This window comes from Crotalus tigris, unplaced genomic scaffold (assembly GCF_016545835.1).
Source record: "Crotalus tigris isolate CLP2741 ecotype Arizona unplaced genomic scaffold, ASM1654583v1 scf7180000017628.32516253702:7417878, whole genome shotgun sequence".
NCBI lineage: Eukaryota > Metazoa > Chordata > Lepidosauria > Squamata > Viperidae > Crotalus > Crotalus tigris.
In genome coordinates, this window is record NW_024096523.1 from 5,638,204 (window position 1) to 5,654,218 (window position 16,015).

The 16,015-nt window shown below is 41.7% G+C and overlaps 1 protein-coding gene across 6 annotated transcripts in view; it reads right to left on the minus strand.

The window, feature by feature from the left end:
- Positions 1 to 3,933: 3,933 nt before the first annotated feature.
- TMEM200B (transmembrane protein 200B) overlaps positions 3,934 to 16,015 on the minus strand; it is a 35,827-nt gene continuing 23,745 nt past the window's right edge. For 5 of the 6 annotated variants that reach the window (XM_039334352.1, XM_039334351.1, XM_039334349.1 and 2 more), the window contains one exon: positions 3,934 to 5,881. In XM_039334352.1, coding sequence (XP_039190286.1) covers positions 4,522 to 5,826 — 1,305 coding nt within the window. In that variant the 5' untranslated portion in view covers positions 5,827 to 5,881 and the 3' untranslated portion in view covers positions 3,934 to 4,521. Of the gene's footprint in view, positions 5,882 to 11,204; positions 14,534 to 16,015 lie in introns of those variants that run through there. The other variant, XM_039334354.1, reaches the window with a different exon arrangement.

A 16,015-nucleotide genomic window follows, 5' to 3' on the forward strand; every position in this document is an offset into this window, starting at 1 on the left:
AAAATCCACCTTTCTGTCTGGTCTTTCCTTTTTAATCTCTCTTTCTCTCTGCACAGCTTTTTCCTTCCACTGAGTAGGAAGAGCCTGCTGGAAAGGTTGGACTTTTTTTCTCCAAAAAATCTGGTATGAACTTTGGCAAAGGATGTTCACCCATGAATTAAAGGAGTTCACTTAGTAACTCGTTTTCTGGGGAAGGGGGCAATGTGTAATTTATTTATGTAATTGAAGGGAATATATTTAGACTTCTGGCCTTCAGTGATATTTACTCCCATGTAATTACGAGGTCAAGTTTCAGCCTGCAGTATTTTCCCACGAAAGAGCAGTGAATAGGGAAAAGATGGCAAAATAAACAAACAAACAAACAAATAAATAGTATCCTGTTCTTTCTTTTGAAATCAGGCTTGAAACAAAAGGGTTGTTTTTTTATACATCCCTGATGATGGTTAACTGACCATGGCAAAGAATCTGTAAAAATGCAAAAGGAATGTAGCAAGAAGCATTCAGAATTCAATTCAAGAAGGAAAAATGTAAAGAGAAGGAAAAAAATAAGGCATTTTTATTTATTTGTTTGGTCTTAAGCTTAGATCTATAATAACCTGATATCTGATGTGGTTGATACCACAGCAAGAGCAGCAGCATCTGGAAAGGCCTATAGTCCAAATAATTTCATGTTTACCCATCTGGAAATGTTTGTTGGATGAGATTGGTCAGAAGGAGCTCTCAAATTTCCTGAGTATTTCCATCCTCTTGGAATTTCCTTCCTTCCTTCCTTCCTTCCTTCCTTCCTTCCTTCCTTCCTTCCTTCCTTCCTTCCTTCCTTCCTTCCTCATTCCCTCCCTCCAATTACTTGTGGTGCTAAAGGGAAACAATCACACCCAATAGCTCAACCAAATGGATCACTAGTATGATTTAAATCTCTTTACAAACATTCATCTGCCTTTAAGGCCCAGAGCTTCTCCCCCGCTCCCCCCAGCCCGTTCTTCAGATGAGGCTCCCTCGATGAAAAACGGCTGGCCTCCTTCCCAGTGCAGAAGATCATCTGCATTAGCAACTGCACTCGGTTCTGGGAAACTGCTGCAGACGGAGACCTGTTTTAAGCCATAAAAATTTTTATTCTTTCACTCTCCAAAAATAACATCACTGTGACGTTTTTCTGCAAATCTAGCTTTAATTCTAGTGTTCCTCCAAGGCCAAGGAGTATGCAGCATTCCCCCCTTCAGTTTCCTGCACACTAATATTCCTAGGAAGTCAGGAAGTGAGCTGTTGGCCTAAAAATCACTGTGTGATCACAATGACTGTCATGAATACATGCCAGTGGCCAAACGTCCGAATTTTGATCATGCGACTATAGGGATGATACACGGACTGTGTGAAAAATGATCCTTTTTTCCCCAGCGCCATTGTAAGTTTGAACGGTCACTAAATGAATGATTGTAAATTGAGGACTACTTTTATATAAGATTGTTAATGTATATAAATGTATGTTTCTTAAGAATCAATAAAAAATAATTAACTCTGGGATGTAGAATAGCCTTTTATTACTGAGCTTTCATCAACTAGCTGTTGACATCATCAGAGTAACAGCTGAGAATAAAGGAGAACCTACATGTATGCTTGTGTGACTGTTTTTAACGGTCAAGACGTAGAACGTATATATAGCATGCTCACAACACACTTGCTCACATTTAGTCTAATAGTTCTGGCTTTGTTGCAAAAGCCGGTCTCCGACTGAAATTCAAATATCCCTCCTCTCAGCTGATCGGTGCGTAGAACTTGCTGTGCTATGCGCAGTCGCACATCGACTTTATGTGTCCTCGTGAGAGGGGTGCAATTGGCGTGGTCGTTTTCTCTCGTGCTCAGCTGTGGTGAGTCTGGCTCTGATGTGCGAGCCAGTAGATGTCCTCGTGGAACGTAAGTAGATGGCACGAGGACATCTACTGGCTCGCACATCAGAGCCAGACTCACCACAGTGAGCGAGTGTGTTGTGAGCATGCTATATATACTTTCTATGTATTGACCGTTAAAAACAGTCACACAAGCACACATGTAGGTCTTCCTTTATTCTCAGCCCTTACTCTGATGATGTCAACAGCTAGTTGATGAAAGCTCAGTAATAAAAGACTATTCTACCTCCCGGAGTTCATTATTTCTTATTGATTTTTAAGAAACATGTCTACACCTGGGATTCAAATATTCAGAACAATCAAAAATAAATGTATATGTATATAAATCACATTTTTTGTGGGGCTGCATTATTAGCTGTTCAGGGTCTCAGGTGACCTGTGGACCATGGGCTGGACATGCCTGCTTTAAAAGATGGATTTTTTGGTTTTTATACCTTCGACTCAATCTTGACTTCTAGCAACTGCTTGGAAAAAATCCCTGACATTTTCTTGGCAAGATTTTCAGAAATCTTGGTTTGCGATTGTCTCCTTCCTAGGCTAATGAGAATGACTGGCCTAAGGTCACCTAGTTGGTTTTGTGCCTAAGGCAGGACCAGAACTCAGTTTTCTGGCTCCTGGCCTGGTGCCTTAACACCAATTTGGCTCTTTTTTAACAGTTTGGGGCCCTGATACTTAAGGAAATATAGCTCTATGAACCTATCTTAACACTAGGTTTTGTGGGATGGCTCTGATCATAGGATTATAAGGTTTCCTGCTTGAGCAGGGGAGTTGGATTAGATGACCTCCAAAGTCCTTTACAACAACATCAACATCATCATTATCCCATGGTTGGGAGAACAGTGCCATGCGGATATGAGATTCTTCTCTAACATGATGCTCTAACTTTGGAAAGCCTTCCTCTGCCACCCTTGTTTGTTTTTATTTTTACTCTGGCATTCAAGATTTAAGCATCCTCTTCTAGCTGTGTCCAGCTGGTCCTTATTTAAACACCTCCCTCTTATGTCTCTCTTCATGTGTTATGGCTATTTTAATCTTTTAAAGTTTTGGTTCTCTTCAGTTCATTTTAGTGTTTTCTCCTATTTATGGACTGCAATCCATCCTGAAAAATAAAAGATTAATGAAAAAGAAAAAACAAAACATAAGATGGGATCTCTTGAAAAAGATTATGGCATCGCTATCCTAAAGGTGCTTTTTCAAAAGGCAACAGGACTTTCTTTGTTTTCCTTGAAGATATTTCGTTTTTCAGCCAAGAAGCTTCTTCAATTGTGACTGAAGAACTGAACTGAAGAAGCTTCTTGGATGAGAAGCAAAATGTCTTTAAGGAAAAACAAAGAAAGTCCCGTTGCCTCTTGAAAAAGCACCATTGGGACAATCATGACCTGGATGATGAAACCTCCATAGACATATGACATTAGTAATTACTTAGATTTAAATAGTATGAGACACTTTAACAACCATATTGTAGTGGGCAGTGGTGGAATTCAAATATGTGAACAACCGGTTCTCTGTGTGGATGCCACTTCCAGAAGTCCATTCCGGGCCTGGGCAACAAAAAATTAGCTACCGGTTCTGCCAAACTGGTGCGAACTGGCTGAATCCCACCACTGGTAGTAGGCTATGGAAATGGCCTTGAACAAGATATTCAACAATTGTTCAGTAAACAATAGTATAGTCCCCAAAGTGGGGATGGAAGTGAGGACACTCAATAGAGTGTTAGTAAAATTTGGAGACTCTTTCTTGACACGGCCTACTTTGAAGGGTTTTAGACACTTCCAATAGTACTTTTTCCAAAAGGCAACTGGACTTTGTTTTTTTCCCCTTTGAAAACATTTCGCTTCTCATCCAAGAAGCTTCTTCGGTTTGTTGATGAGAAGCGAAATGTTTTCAAAGGGAAAAATACCCCAAGAAAGCCCAGTTGCTTTTTGGAAAAAGCATCTTTGGGATAACCATGACCTGGATGATTGGGAATCTCCATAGACATTTTACATACTCATTGGTTCCCTAAAAATAAAGCACATAAAAGAAAAAACAGGATTTTTTTTTTTACTTTAGAAATCACTAGCTTCCAAATGATGAGATCAGCAATACAAGTGTATTCAAACTGTCTTTAAAAGAAAAATAAAGTAGTATTCCTAACCGAGTATTATGAGACCTCAGGCAGGAACTGTAATTGAGCTTCAAAGAACTGAGAAATTTGCATCCTTGTATAAAATGATTTTTTTAAATCGCTTTAGGATTTCTGAAGTCGTGCTATTTTCTGACTCTTCCCTGCAGCCCTTACAAATGCATTGTTAGCAGCCCGGTTGTGTGACATGGAACTTCAGGCTCACAGACCTAACCAGGGCTTGTGGTTCTACACAGACATACGCAACCTGGCATATGCAGTCCATTCATGGCAAAGTTTTTCACACTCAATCAGACTTTTAGTTAAGGCAAGAAACCGCAGAGCCTTGGGAAGAAAGTCCATCCGAAGTATTTCTCCATTGACAACAGACCTTGGCTGATGAATTAAGCAGCCAGCATTGCAATGCTCATCGCAAATATGTATCAGCCTGCCTTCTCTTGGCAATGCCTAACCTGACATAGCAAAATAACACAGTTCCCTTTAGGTGCCAGATCAAATGATAGGACCTGTTTTCACAGGCATTTCCTGGGATAATGAAATGCTCTCCCCCCTAAAAAGCTCTTTTGATGCTTCCAAAAGCCTATCAGAAGATTCTCCTTGGCTTTCCAGTTTTGCATAGTTGAGTAGGTCAATGTGGTCCAGCCTAGGCCAGCTCCTATGTTTCCTTTCTATGCTTGGTGCCACCAATGCCGTTCTTCGCTGGCCAAGATCCAAGGATTTAGAATGACCTAAATGTGGGAACACTCTCTTTGCACATTCATGAAATTTATCCACCAAGTTGCCTGAGTGGGGTGTGCTATCCATATCAATAACTATGTGGCTGCCTTTAAGTGTGTCCTTCCTGGGCAAAATATGGTTGCATCCAGGCAGAAGAGCCCATGAGAATCTCCGTATCTCTTCCCTCTCCTCTGGCAACCTACAACTGCCTTCCAAGTCCTGGATACCCACCTGGGAAACACTCTGCTTTTCAAGAAGACAGTTATTAAGCTTAATGAGAGGCAAAGGCAGGGCATTGACAGCTGTAGAGAGGACCGACTCTGCTCCACGAGCGAAGGAGAAGGCTTCATTCTCTGGCAGGGTGTTGCTGCAGTCAGAATGGATGCTCAAGAGGGACAGCGAAGGTGAGAGGCTCTTGTGATGAAAGAACTGGGTCGTGGTTTGGAGCCTGCTGGAATTGCAGCTATTGACCCATTTCTTCACAGGGCTGGAGCAAGATTGGAAGCCACTGGAAGAAAGGTCCACCTCGTAGTAGCCTTCTACACATTCAGCATTGGCCCTGAGGGTAGATGAAGTAGTCCTTCTCCTCTGAAAGTAATCACTTGTTGGTCCCGTGTCCTGTGGGAAATTCAGGCCCATGGAATAGAGTTCCTGCTGCATCAACAAGCGAGTTTCCATATCTCTGTTTTCATACAGCAAAGTATTAGCACAGATGAAGATGAAGAGTCCCACACCCATGACAACTGGTCCAATGAGCTTCAATTTCTCACTGTGAAGGAAGGGGTGGGCTTGGGGAGAAACCTTAATTTCCTTCCTGATGTCTCCTGCAACACTAGAGTTCCCTGGCCTACCACTTCCAGACTTTGTATGGTGAGGCCAATATCCAATCACAGCAATGGTCATTCCCACTAAGACCACCGAGATCCCCACCATCACGAAGACTCCTGAGGGTGAGCGCATCCGAAGCTGTCCCTTCACCACCATCTGCGGGGAGGGCTTGCGCCGAAACCTGCCCCTGTGCCATCGGGAAGGACCGGAGGATCCTGATGTTTTCTTCTCTGAGGTGTTATGGGTCTTCATGGCTTTGGTAACTTCAGTTATACTGTCAGTTCCTCTTGGATTGTCCACAGGTCATCTTAACAATAGTGAGAGAGGGAGAAAGAAAAGGGTTAAGCAGAACAGAACATAGACTAATAGGTTCAAGGTCTTCTAGTCCAACCCTTTGCCTAAGACAGGAGACCTTATTCCATGCTGGACAACATGAATGTAGTTGGAAGGCTGCAATTCATCTAGAAAGTAAGGCAGGGGTCTTCAAACTTGGCCCTTTAATGACTTGTGGACTTCAACTCCCAGAATTCCTCAGCCAGCGTGCCTGGCTAAGGAATTCTGGGAGTTGAAGTCCACAAGTCATAAAAGGGCTAAGTTTGAAGACCCCTGAAGTAAGGGCTTTCCTTACCAACAGGTAACTCCACCTCTAAGCTCCACTACTGACTCAAATAGAGCTGCTCTCATCTTTTACAATGTAGAACTTCTTCCAGTTATGTTGATAAGAAACCAGAGGCATGTGTTCTTTGCATAACACAGTAAACTAGCCTTCAGAAGCCTTCGAATCCGAGAAAAGGGATAGCTAAGCTCTAATCAATGACCAACTTTTTGTGAATTAGCAGGCTAGATTGGAGCTTGAGAACCTCAATTTCAAATCCTGATCCAAACCTAACCCTTCAGGGCCAGCTTAGCTAACCTAGGGGGAACTGCTTTCTAAATTTGGCAATTTATCCTAGTAGAAAGATCTATCCATACTTTATTGGGGGTGTGAAAATATGTCCTTGAAAGCCCATTTTCTATTGTGGGTGTCCCATAAATTTTCTTTGTGGTCTTCCACATTATCTTTGCTCCTTGTAGGCTTTGGAGGCCAAAACAGTTGCTGTTTTGCATTATCTCTTTGTATCCTAATTTTTTTAAAAGATGGGTCTGAGCTCAAGGTGAGTTGCAGCCTGCCACGTTGTTAGAAACATGATTTAAAATTAATCAACAATTGACTAAGCATGCAAGCAAATCCAACATAAATTCTTCGTTTTCATTTAATCATTTTAAGGTATTATCTGTCTCTGGAAAAAGACATTAAGTGAACAAGCTTTATAATGACAAATGTGTTCTTGTCCCAAACTGTCAAATTCTGACATCAAGAGAAATTATTGAAAGAAAGAAATAAAGGGATTTTTAAAAGTTCCAAAAGGTGAATCTACCAACATTATGTAATCCCTAAAGATATAAAGAAATACAGATGTAGCTATAGATCTATTATCTCGCATATACCAGATATTTCATAAACACATACATTTTAGTTGCTTCCTAATTGCTTTTATTCCCTAAATAGCCTCTCTATTTAATTAATATTTCCAATATTTCCAATCTGACAAATTACATAGGTCAGTGATGGTGAACCTATGGCACGTGTGCCTCTCTGGGGCACACATGCTGTTGCACCAGCCTCGCCTCCCCCCACAACCCCCTCCTCTCCAGCAGCCCCCCTGAAAGAGAGTTGCCCCTGAGCGTGGCCCACATGGAGCAGCGCAGCCAAGGACATGGCAGCCAGGCAGCATAGACAAGACTCTGCCCTCACACCCCATCATGCAATTGATACTGCAGGGTGCGGGCAGAGGGTGTGGCTGCCATAGCGCTGCTGGGCTGCCTGGGTGATTTGCGGTGGGCCCTGGAGGCGGTGAGTGGTCCTGTGGGCAGGTGGAGCAGGGGATGGGGGACAGAGCGGGGGCGGGGCAGGGGGTGGAGCAGGGGCAGGGCCAGTTTTTGGGCACTCGGTCTCTAAAAGGTTCGCCATCACTGATATAGGTAGTTCGTGGTTGTTTAGTAATCGTTCGAACTTACACCGGCACTGAAAAAAGTGACTGATGACCATTTTTCACACTGCAACTGTTACAGCATGGTCACATGATCAAAATTTGGTCACTTGGCAACTTGCTCATATTTATGATGGTTGCAGTGTCCCAGGGTCACGTGTTCACTTTTTGCAACCTTCTGAGCAGCAAAGTCTATGGGGAAGTTAGATTCACTTTACAACTGTGTTACTAACTTAACATCTGGATCCTGGATCTCCTAACGTAGGCATCAACATCACAGAGAAGAATTTCTGGAATGAGCTGTCTTTCTTGAACTTTCCAAGAACTCAAACTCTCAGCTAAAAAAATCCTTACATTCAAAGTTCAAAGATGTCAGTTTAAGAATTTAATATTATGCAAATAATCTAATCAATCATAGTTCCTAAACAACCACTTGGTTGTTCAGCTCATGAAAAGAGAACTAGAAACATCCCAAGATGCCTTACCCAGGTTACATACCAAATGTAACTCAAGTCCCTAGCAAAACGGCTGACTGCAAATCACCTTGAGCTCCTGCCTTGTATCACCAGACCCACTTTTTAAAATAAGACAGATACAATGGCTGGTTTAGAGATAATGAAGGCCAGTGCTAAAGCAAACTGAAGGTCTACCCCAAGAGAAGACTAGGCAAGTTCTTGGAGCTTCTGGATCCTCCTCCTTTAGTCTGGAGGAGGTCTTGTGAATGTATTCACACAACAATTGCAGTGAAGAATGCTCTGCAACACCCCACCTGGTCACATGGAACAGTGATCTGCAGGGACCACCTCTTTAAGAATGCCTGCATCCCACCATTTAGGTTGTCTTCCCTTAACCCAGACAGCTCAACATGGTTTCCAATCAAATGCCTCTGGGAAGTAGGTCATGCATTCAACTATAACCTCCTATAGTTCCTCAGCAACTGGAGGAGATATAGGAAGGTATATGACACACTGAAGGGTAGAGTGTAATTAAGAATATGCATTAATCACACACATAAGCATCTCCTGGGAACCACCTTAAATCAAGCACATCTTTTCATGGAGTCCTGCACTGTGGACCGTTCAAACAAATCCACAAAAGATGCAGCTACTTTACTGGGTGTGCAGTGGCCTAGAAGTTAAGGTTGGTAGTTGAAGACCCAAGCACCAGATGATGGAGTGAGTTCCCGTTTCTTGCCCCAGCGCCTGCCAACCTAGCAGTTGAAAGCATGCAAATGAGAGTATATAAATAAGTACCACTTTGGTGGGAACATACTGTAATAGTGTTCCATGTGACTCGGTATATATTGTAGTCATGGCAGCCACATGACCACAGAAGCATCTTTGGACAACTCTGGCTCCCTTGGCTAAGAAATGGAGATGAGCACCACCCCATAGTTGGATACAACTGGAAAGGGGAAACCTTTACCTTTTTACTTTACTGACAGATGCTAATAATACACCTATATTTTTTCTTTTAATGATCCTATAATCCAAGGGTCTTCAAACTTGGCCCACGCCTGGCTGAGTAATTCTGGGAGTTGAAATCCACAAGTCATAAAAGGGCCAAGTTTGAAGACCCCTGCTATAATCCCTTGTATAGAGGTGGTGAAGGAGCAACTGAAGGAAGTTGAGTGTTTACCAGCCAGATGCCCTTCCTAATGCCCATTTGGAATCTGTGCCCCAGAGAGATAAATATCTGTTGCTATCTAGGATTGAACCCACAGCCTCCTGATTGTGAGGCAAGAGTTCCACAGCGAGGCCACCACACCACTTGATAATAATGCACCTATAAACACTCTAAATCATGTCACTCTTCAACGTGGGATCTCTGCAGAGCCCTAATAAGTAGCCATCCTGTATAGTAACTATCAGCAATCTTACTCCTGAGGAATGTGACCCATGGACCTATCAGATTCAGAGTCCCCTTGTGGGAATTTCCATGCATTGCAATGGAGCTTACAGAAGAGAATTTGCCATCCAATAGGAATTCTACCTTCCCACACACTCCCTTGGGATTGGTGCAGGGAAACGGTTTTATATGCAGTGGGGTTTTGTACAGCGACTTATGATTTCTGACCTTGAAAAGCACTAAGTGTCATGGTTCCAACAAATAAAACTCTTCAAAAGAACTTCAAGGCATTGTTTACCTTAAAGAATCTTTTATTCGAGAAACAAAGTATCGGCACTACATAGTCGAAACCAAAAACTAAATTCCCCTCCCCTGATACAAAGTAACAAAGCACAATTCCCTCTTCCAATAAAGTCATAAATCACATTCCCCAATTAGCTTTCTCCCCAGCTCTCCAGCCCCCCAAACTCTATCAACTCTGGGCCCAATGACCTTGGGTTCCCACGGCTGAGTTATTATTGTTATGACTAGCTGGACTCTCATCCACATTCCCCTTCCCAGCATCAACTAGCTCTAAAAGCAATAGAGAAAAATGGCTGCATTTCCATCTGTTGTCAAAGCAAGAACATCTGATATTAGCAGCGTTGACACTAAGGCTATTTATTCTTTGACTCCACTTACCCTTGATTGCCAAGAATATCTGACTCAAATTTAGCTCAGTTGTTATTATGAGCCACCATAAAATCAACGTTCATAATTGCAGCGGGATACAAATTGGATTGATAAATGAGGTCTCATGCAGAGACTTCCTTGGATCGCCTTCTCTCCCACCTCCCCCGTTTCCCCATGATCTAAACTTAATTCCATCTGGCTGAAATGGGAATGGTTGGGTAAACCACGGGCTGCATAAAACTTCCAAGATCCAAGATGATGTTGCCAGATTCTGGTGACAAAATGTTTGAATTTTGACAGTGGCATTTTGCTCTGGGTCTCTCCTGCCCATCACGAGTTAGACTGAAGGAGAAAGGCCTACAGGTATCAAATCATTTGAAACCCTCACACTTATTCCCTTCAACCATCCCCAACGTGGATAGATTGGGCCCCTCCCTTTTAGTGATCTCCACATAACACTGGATAGCCTCCTATGGTCCGTTAAAAGTCAGAAAGCTAAGTTATGTTAGGACATGGCTTTCTGGGGATTCTGGGAGCTGAAGTCTACATATCAATAGAATAGAATAGAATAGAATAGAATAGAATAGAATAGAATAGAATAGAATAGAATAGAATAGAATAGAACAGAATAGAATAGAATAGAATAGAATAGAATAGAGTTGGAAGAGACCTTGGAGGTCTTCTAGTCCAACCCCTGTTCAGGCAGGAAACCCTATATGGTACCATTTCAGACAAATGGTTGTCCAATCTCTTCTTAAAAACTTCCAGTGATGGAGCACCCACAACTTCTAGAGGCAAGTTGTTCCTCTGATTAATTGTTCTAATTGTCAGGAAATTTCTTCTTCAAGCCGCCAAAGTTGAGAAACACTGGACCAGAAAGAGCATCTAGATTCTGAACTTCCACCTTACATGGAAATCCAGTAACTTTTCATCAAGGGAGATCTGGGTGACCTATTCAGTCCCCCCTAAATACAAGCACTACCTGGATAAGCTTGGCATAACTTGCTTGGTATGGCTGATCCTAATTTTAAAAGGAATGCAACAAAGCCATTGGGGACTGTATAAGAATTAGCATCTCACCTGATGCCCTTCACATGCATTGGGATTGAACATCGGACACTGAAATTCCAGCAGACTCAGGAAGACACAAGGTGGAGAGACAGATTTTAATGGAAAACAATTCAGGAATCAAGCAGACATTATTTTTAAGTGGTCCAGACTGTGAGGTAGATTTAACATGACAACTATTGCTAATATTCTTTTATCTGGAATTAAGTACAACTAAAAAAAGCAGAGCAAGACAGAACATAACTCTGAGCTAGAGAAAGCTGTACTCTATGCAGAGTTCAAAATCATAATGTTATTATTAGAATTCTCAAGAAAGGTTACATAAGCCCATATACGTCTATGTGTCTGTTTAAAAAAAAAGTTCCAGAACTCTTTGACACTATTACTAAAATGGACTGATTAAGTCCACATTTTGGTAGAAGTTATTTGACCTTTCTAAATAAAAAGTTACTTACAGCATTTGCTTCCAACGTCAGCTTATGATTCAACTGTGAATTCTGTCCATCCTTATAAACTGTTCTGTGTTGCCCTGTGGCATTTTAATTCACAGAGCAGGGAGACTCAGATTAGCAACAATTCAGAATGATAAATGCTACAGAAATGGAAATATTAGTGACATCCCAAAATATACTGAAAGCTGCTTGACTCTGATTTTAATATTTAAGAATTCTCTGTGTGTGTGTGTGTGTGTGTGTGTGTGTGTGTGTGTTTCTGTATGTAATTGATATACTTGGAGATTTTGTTAAAGTTCAGATAATGGAACTTTGGATGGTTTCTCTATGATTTTACTAATAAAGCATTCTATGTGTGTATGGATATGTATACATATACTATGAACCAATCAATCATTTATCTATATTTGAACATGATGAGTGCAAGCACCTGTACACATTTATCAACCATGATTTTGTCAACTTAATGCCACTCAGTTAGTGGCAGCGTCCACTTTTTGTAGTAACAACTGACACAATTTGCCCTGCAGTCAGGAGCTGGAGTGATAAGCAAACATTGGAACCATTATCCCAAGAAGCTTCCATTCTATATACGAGCTGTATATCCAGAAAGCAAACTTAACATTATGGGTAGTCCTCAACTTACAACAACAATTGAGCTCAAAATTTAGGCTGCTAAGCAAGGCAGTTGTTAAGTGACTTATGTCTCATTTTATGAACCTTTTTTGCCACCGCTGTTAAGCGAATCACTGCAATTGTCATGTGAACCATGTGGTCATTAAGCAAATCTGACTTCCCCATTGACTTTGATGTTAGAAGCTGGCTGGGGAGATTACAAATGGTGATCACATGATCCCAGGGCAGCGCAGCTGTCATAAATAGCTGTTGTCCAGTTGGGGAATCCAGAAGAAGAAACTTGTGAGACATTGTTTTCGCAAGAGTATAAAAACTTTACTGAATAAACTACATTGGCACAGAAGAAGCAAAACCAGTTCTGGGTTTCCCATGCAAAAGCAAGCATAGTTAATCCCCCCTTTTCCTTATGGGCCACTCATAGTCCAAAATGTCCACCAATCACACCTGTTCATTTTGTTATGAGAAACAGTCCACAAACCGGGACATCTGCTTGGGGTGCCTTGGGATGCCAGCAATGTCCCATGGTGCCGAAGGATGCTTGAATACCTCCTTCCCCTGCAGTCCAACCACACATACCCTCCCTATTATTGTCAAGCTACGAGAGAAGAGGAAGTGTAGGTGAAAGTGCAAATCAGTCTTGACACCTGCCAGTTGCCAAGTGCCTGAATTCTGATCACATGGCCAGCAGGATGCTGTAACGGTAGTAAGTTGAAAACCAGTAATAAGTCACTTTTTGTGGCTGCCATTGTAACTTTGAACTATCAGTAAATGAATGGTTGTAAATCAAGGACTAACTGAAGTCTGCATTCTGTCTCTAACCAGCATCATGAAAACTGAAATACACACACTCGCCCCAACCCCCCCCCCCCCCGCTGACATTTCTGGCATAATGGTGAGCTTTTTTGCTTCTTCCCATTTCTTTACGGCAATTGCCCGGCTAAAAACCTGTAAAACCTTTTAGATCGTTTGGGTTCCTTCTAAAAAAAATAAAAAATCAGGTCAGGATTTATTCATTTTTATTTTTAATCCCCCAGCCAGCATGGCTAGTGGCTTTTGAAATTTACTGTATGTCATTAATTTCTCCTGGAACACAAATGTGTTTTCAGAGACAGGCATGGAAAACAGACGTAGTTTAATTTTTGCAAAATGGGACATGATGAATTGATGAGCTGACCAGGCATTGCACCCATCCTTGTACCAGACGCACCAGGTTTAAATTCAGTGGTTGACAACGTCATGTTTCCTTGCTCTTTAAACTTCACTTGCTGCAGAAAATAGATAGGTCAAAGACTTGCTGCAATAAACTTGCAAATTCCCTAAAGGCCATGATTTATAACTGGTACTAATTAAGGAAGCTATTAATGGGACAAACCCATGTTGTTTGCATGAAATGTTCCAAATCAGGAACTGGATTAACCAGCTTCTAGCAATCTCTGGAAACAGTTTCCTGACTGCCTCCAATGCTGGTTTTATGCTATTATAAGAGTTCAAACAGACCTAATTTCTTGCACTGAGTGAAGAGCTCACACATCCCGCATTAAGCACTGACTAGCCTCTGTTCAAACGGCAGGCACACATCCCACTCAAATAATAAAATCAGTCTTCTTGGCAAGCTCCTTAGGCTGGCAAAATGTTGTTCCAAACATTAAAGCTCTGCAAAAGAAGGTCATTCCCATTGCCAGAAGAAAGCTAGCCTTTATTTTCCCTCTTCCTTAAAAGTATTTTCAGATAAACCTGGAGCTGCCTATTTAGCACAGGAGACAGAGGGAGGCGTTGCTGGGAACGCGTTTGTTTCCTAGCTGTGTGTTTTCTGGTCATGGTGATTCCTGCCTCGCTTTGGATTGACACCCTGGCTGGACTTGAATCACAGCTTGGAAACTCTTATTGACTCGTGAGCTCTCCTGTGTTGTGGATTTAAGTTTTGCCTGGTGGATTTATTTTGTTTGAGAAACTTTCAAGTGCTTTGTGGCTCTTTGGCCATTGCTTTGTGGACTAACATTGGTCTGCTCATGGCTGGACTTAATTGGGACAGTTCTGAGGTTTTTGGTGAAGAGAATTGCTGGGGAATATTAATAAACTCACTAAATCACAGTTACGTGTGTGTGAATGAGTGAGCGGAGCAGCACACTCGATTGTTAAGTGAATTTGATTTCCCCACTGATTTTGCTTGTCAGAAGGTCACAAAAAGTGATCACATAACTCTGAGACAGTGCAACCGTCATAAATACATGCCAGTTGCCAAGTGTCCAATTTGATCAGGTGACCATGGGGATGCTACAATGGCCATAAATATGAAAAACAGTCATAAGTCACTACTGTAATTTCAGTGTTTTAACTTTGAATGGTCACTAAATGAATGGTTATAAGTCAAGAACTACCTGTAATGGCTGTACTTGAATCCTTTCCGGAGAGCTGAGAACTGCAGCAGGCAGGGGCAGCAGGGTAGAGTGGGTAAAGTCATATCACGTATGTGCACACAGCTGGGATGTTTCCCTTTTCCTCCCAATTTGGGAGAGAACTTGAATTTTTAAAAATACTGTTATTAGGACTATTTTTAGATTGAGCACTCCTGGGAAACTACTGGCTTTCCCACTGCAAAACTATGGGAAATGTTGGCACTGACATTCTGAAGTTGTGACTGGAGAGATTTGGGGTGGGGGCACAGAAAGGGATCTGAGCCCTTCCATTGATGCATAAAGACCACAGTGCAAAAGACTAGAATTGTGTATTCCACATAAGGTGTTGGCATTCAACATTGCATGGACCAGATTTTTGGACCTATAAGGCTATTGATTACTGGGTGATCACTAAAGAGAGGTAGAAATGTATAACATGCCTCCCATTTTAGCCCATTGTGTCTATCAGGTGTCAGCAATAGTAGAATTCATTGGAGGACATAACTCAGCTTCCCAACTTCCAAAAGGACTACAAGAGAGCATCCAGCAGTATGCTGATATGGCTGGCTGGAGAATTCTGAGAGCTGAAGTCCACACATCTACAAATGGATAAGATTGAGAAATACTGGGTTGGAGTGATATTCTCAGGGCTTTCATTGGTGAAATACATTCAGCACTTAGCCAACTCCTTCTACCACCACCACAAACATACCCCAAAATAGAGCTGCAGGGACTCAAGGAGTCTCTACTCTAAGACAGGGCTTTTCAACCTTTTCACAGATTGTACCACTTTTAGGACATGACAGTGCTTACCAAAGTGTCAAAAACTTGATGACTAAAAAAAGGGGGGATTTTGGGTTTTACTGATTAGATTCATTTGTTGTTATAGAAATGGCTAGTTTATAATATTATGGAAAAGTACAAAGTTGAGGTTCAATGTTAATGCTTCCTTCTACTGCAACAGAGGAAGTCTGTTCTCTTTCCCTTCTCCCCCTCACTTTCCCCCCTTTTTCCTCCCCACTGTGTCCTACTATTTGCTTTTGTATTTTTGTATTTTATTCTATAATCTAATAAAATATTACAAAATGTAGAAAAAAAGTAAAAAAAATACTGGTTTTAATTTCTTTGATGGCTGTTCCTTTGCTGAATCCCTTTCCCTTTGCACTCACAACTGTATGATGAATTTATCCATGTTTATTAATATGCACCACTACCAGCTAGTTCAGGGGTCTTCAAACTTGGCACTTTTAAGACTTGTGGACTTCAACTCCCAGAATTCCTCAGCCCTCATGGCTGGTTGAGGAATTCTGGGAATTGAAGTCCACAGGTCTTAGTTGCT